The sequence below is a fragment of the Pan troglodytes genome, chromosome 12 (genome assembly GCF_028858775.2).
Source record: "Pan troglodytes isolate AG18354 chromosome 12, NHGRI_mPanTro3-v2.0_pri, whole genome shotgun sequence".
In the NCBI taxonomy this organism is placed as follows: domain Eukaryota; kingdom Metazoa; phylum Chordata; class Mammalia; order Primates; family Hominidae; genus Pan; species Pan troglodytes.
The window spans coordinates 60568862-60571567 of NC_072410.2; the positions used below are offsets into that span (position 1 = coordinate 60568862).

The 2706-nt window shown below is 41.3% G+C and overlaps 1 protein-coding gene across 1 annotated transcript; it reads right to left on the minus strand.

Annotated features, from left to right (window-relative positions):
- Positions 1 to 821: 821 nt before the first annotated feature.
- On the minus strand, positions 822 to 2168 carry LOC107971291 (small ribosomal subunit protein uS2-like). Its single transcript, XM_063789824.1, has one exon. It carries the CDS (start codon positions 1777 to 1779, stop codon positions 994 to 996), a length of 786 nt encoding a protein of 261 aa, XP_063645894.1. The 5' UTR covers positions 1780 to 2168; the 3' UTR covers positions 822 to 993.
- Positions 2169 to 2706: the final 538 nt, after the last annotated feature.

Genomic DNA, 2706 nt, shown 5'->3' on the forward strand with positions numbered 1-2706 from the left:
AAGGATAATGGGAAATACAGTCATCGTTGCTTAACGACGGGGATACATCCTGAGCAGTGCATCATTAGGCGATTTCATCATTGTGTGAACATCACAGAGTACTTACACAAACCTAGACAGTACAGCCTACTTATATGGTAGAGTTTATAGGCTACAAACCTGTACAGCATGTTGCTGTACTGAATACTGTAGACAACTGTAACACAATGGTATTTGTCTGTCTAAACACAGAAAAGATACAGTAAAAATACGGTGTAAAAGATAAAAAATGGTATACCTATCTAGGGTATTTATCTGAATGGAGCTTGCAAGACTGGAAGTTTCTCTAGGTGAGTCAGTGTGTGAGATGTCAGTGAATGTGAAGGCCTAGGACATTACTGTACCCTACTGTAGACTTTACACTATACACTTATGCTACACTAAATTAAAAAAATTTTTTTCAATAAATTAAACCTTAGTTCACTGTAATTAACTTTTTGGCTCTCTTTTAATAACACTTATCTGAAAACACAAACACACTGTACAGCTGTATAAAAATATTTTCTTTATATTCTCATTCTGTAAGCTTTTTTCCTATTAAAATTTTAAAAATTTATTTACTTTTAAATTTTTTTTTGTCAAAAACCAGGACACAAATACACATTAGCCTAGGTGTACACAGGGTCGGGATCATCAATATCACTGTCTTCCACCTCTACATCTTGTCCCACTGGACGGTCTCCAGGGGCAATACGCGCATAGAGCTGTCATCTCCTATGATAACACTGCCTTCTTCTGGAATCCCTCCTGAAGGACCTGCCTGAGGTTGTTTTACAGTTAACTTTTTTTTTTTTAGAAACTGATGTTTATTTTCCATCAACCATTTTTCCATGTTGCTTAAGAGCCTATGCAAGAACAGCTTAAGACCAGTCAGTGGTTGCTCCTACCCATTCAGTGGCCTGGGCAGTGGGAGCTGCAGACCAGTCTTCCGTGGCAGGCTGAGCGCTCCCGTCTTCAGTAGGGAATAGGCACAGAGGGCACCTGTACACCTTCAGACCAGTCTGCAACCTCAGGCTGAGTAGCAGTGAACTCAGGAGCTGGAGCAGTCCATTCACCCTGAAATTCCTCCTTGGTCACTGCCTTTTCAGCAGCAGCTTGCTCTTCTCTTTCAATCTCTTCAGGATCTCTGTAGAAGTACAGATCAGGCATGACCTCCCATGGGTGTTCACGGGAAATGGTGCCACGCATGCGCAGAACTTCCCGAGCCAGCATCCACCACATCAAACCCACTGAGTGAGCTCCCTTGTTGTTGCATGGGATGACAATGTTCACATAGCGCAGAGGAGAATCTGTGTTACACAGCGCAATGGTAGGTAGGTTAACATAAGATGCCTCCGTGAGAGGCTGGTGGTCAGCCCTGGGGTCAGTAACCACAAGAAGCCGTGGCTCCCGGAAGGCTGCCTGGATCTGGTTAGTGAAGGTTCCAGGAGTGAAGCGGCCAGCAATTGGAGTGGCTCCAGTGGCAGCAGCAAACTTCAGCACAGCCCTCTGGCCAGTATTCCTGGAGGATATAACACTGACATCAGCAGGGTTTTCAATGGCAACAATAGCACGAGCTGCCAGCAGAAGCTTCTCCCAGGTCCTCTTCAGATTTATGATATAGATGCCATCACTTTTCCTTTTATAGAGGTACTGTTCCAACTGGAAGTCAAGAGTGGTGCCACCTAAGTGGGTTCCTGCTGCAAGGAACTTAAGGACATCCTCCTCCTTCATTTGCAGGACATCAAGGGCTCCGGACATTGTGAAAGTTTCCCTTTAAGTTATGATGGGAATCCAGAACAACGCCGTATGGACCCCTCTGCAGGTAGTGCGGAAAGGACTTTTTTTTTTTTTTTTTAATAAGTAGAGAGTATACTTAAAAGATAAAAAGCACAGTATAGTAAGTACATAAACCAGTAACACGCTTATTATCAAGTATTATGTATTGCACATAATTGTATGTGTTATATTTTTATATGACTGGCAGTGCAGTAGTTTATTTATACCAGCATCACCACAAACACATAAATAATGTGCTATGACACTAGTGATGGGAATTTTTCAGCTCCATTATAATCTTATGGGACAATTGTCACACATGTCATCTGTCATTGACTGAAACATCGTTATGCGGAGCATAACTGTAGATATTCTCATACACTGCTTGTGAAAGTATACATTGGTTGGGCTACTTTAGAGGGCTATTTGCCAATATTTATATGCATTCTGAGTTTGAGAGATTCTGAGAACTATGCTGGAGCCACTTCATACCAGCTAACAGAGCTGATTGTGCATTCATGTCTCATTAGTAGTTTGAAATCGGCCATGGTGGAAGAATTCACACCATGGAAATTGGTAAATGCTACAAATCAGCCCCACTTCCTCTTTTTGGAAGACTGGTTGTTAAACATTTATCAGTACTCTAAAGTCTATTTGACAGTGTCTACAATTAAAAAAAAAAGAAAGAAAGAAAGAAAGAAAAAGCACATAACCCATGATACAGTATTCCTGTTTTCTAAGATATATTTGTACATGTAAACAGGGAGGCATGTTCAAGGATGTTCACAGCAGCATTGTTTGCAATGGAAAATTGAAGACAACCTAAAAACCCACTCATTGATAGTGTAAACCAAAAAGCATCTGAGACAGGTCTCAATTGATTAAGACGTTTACTTTGCCAAGGTTAAG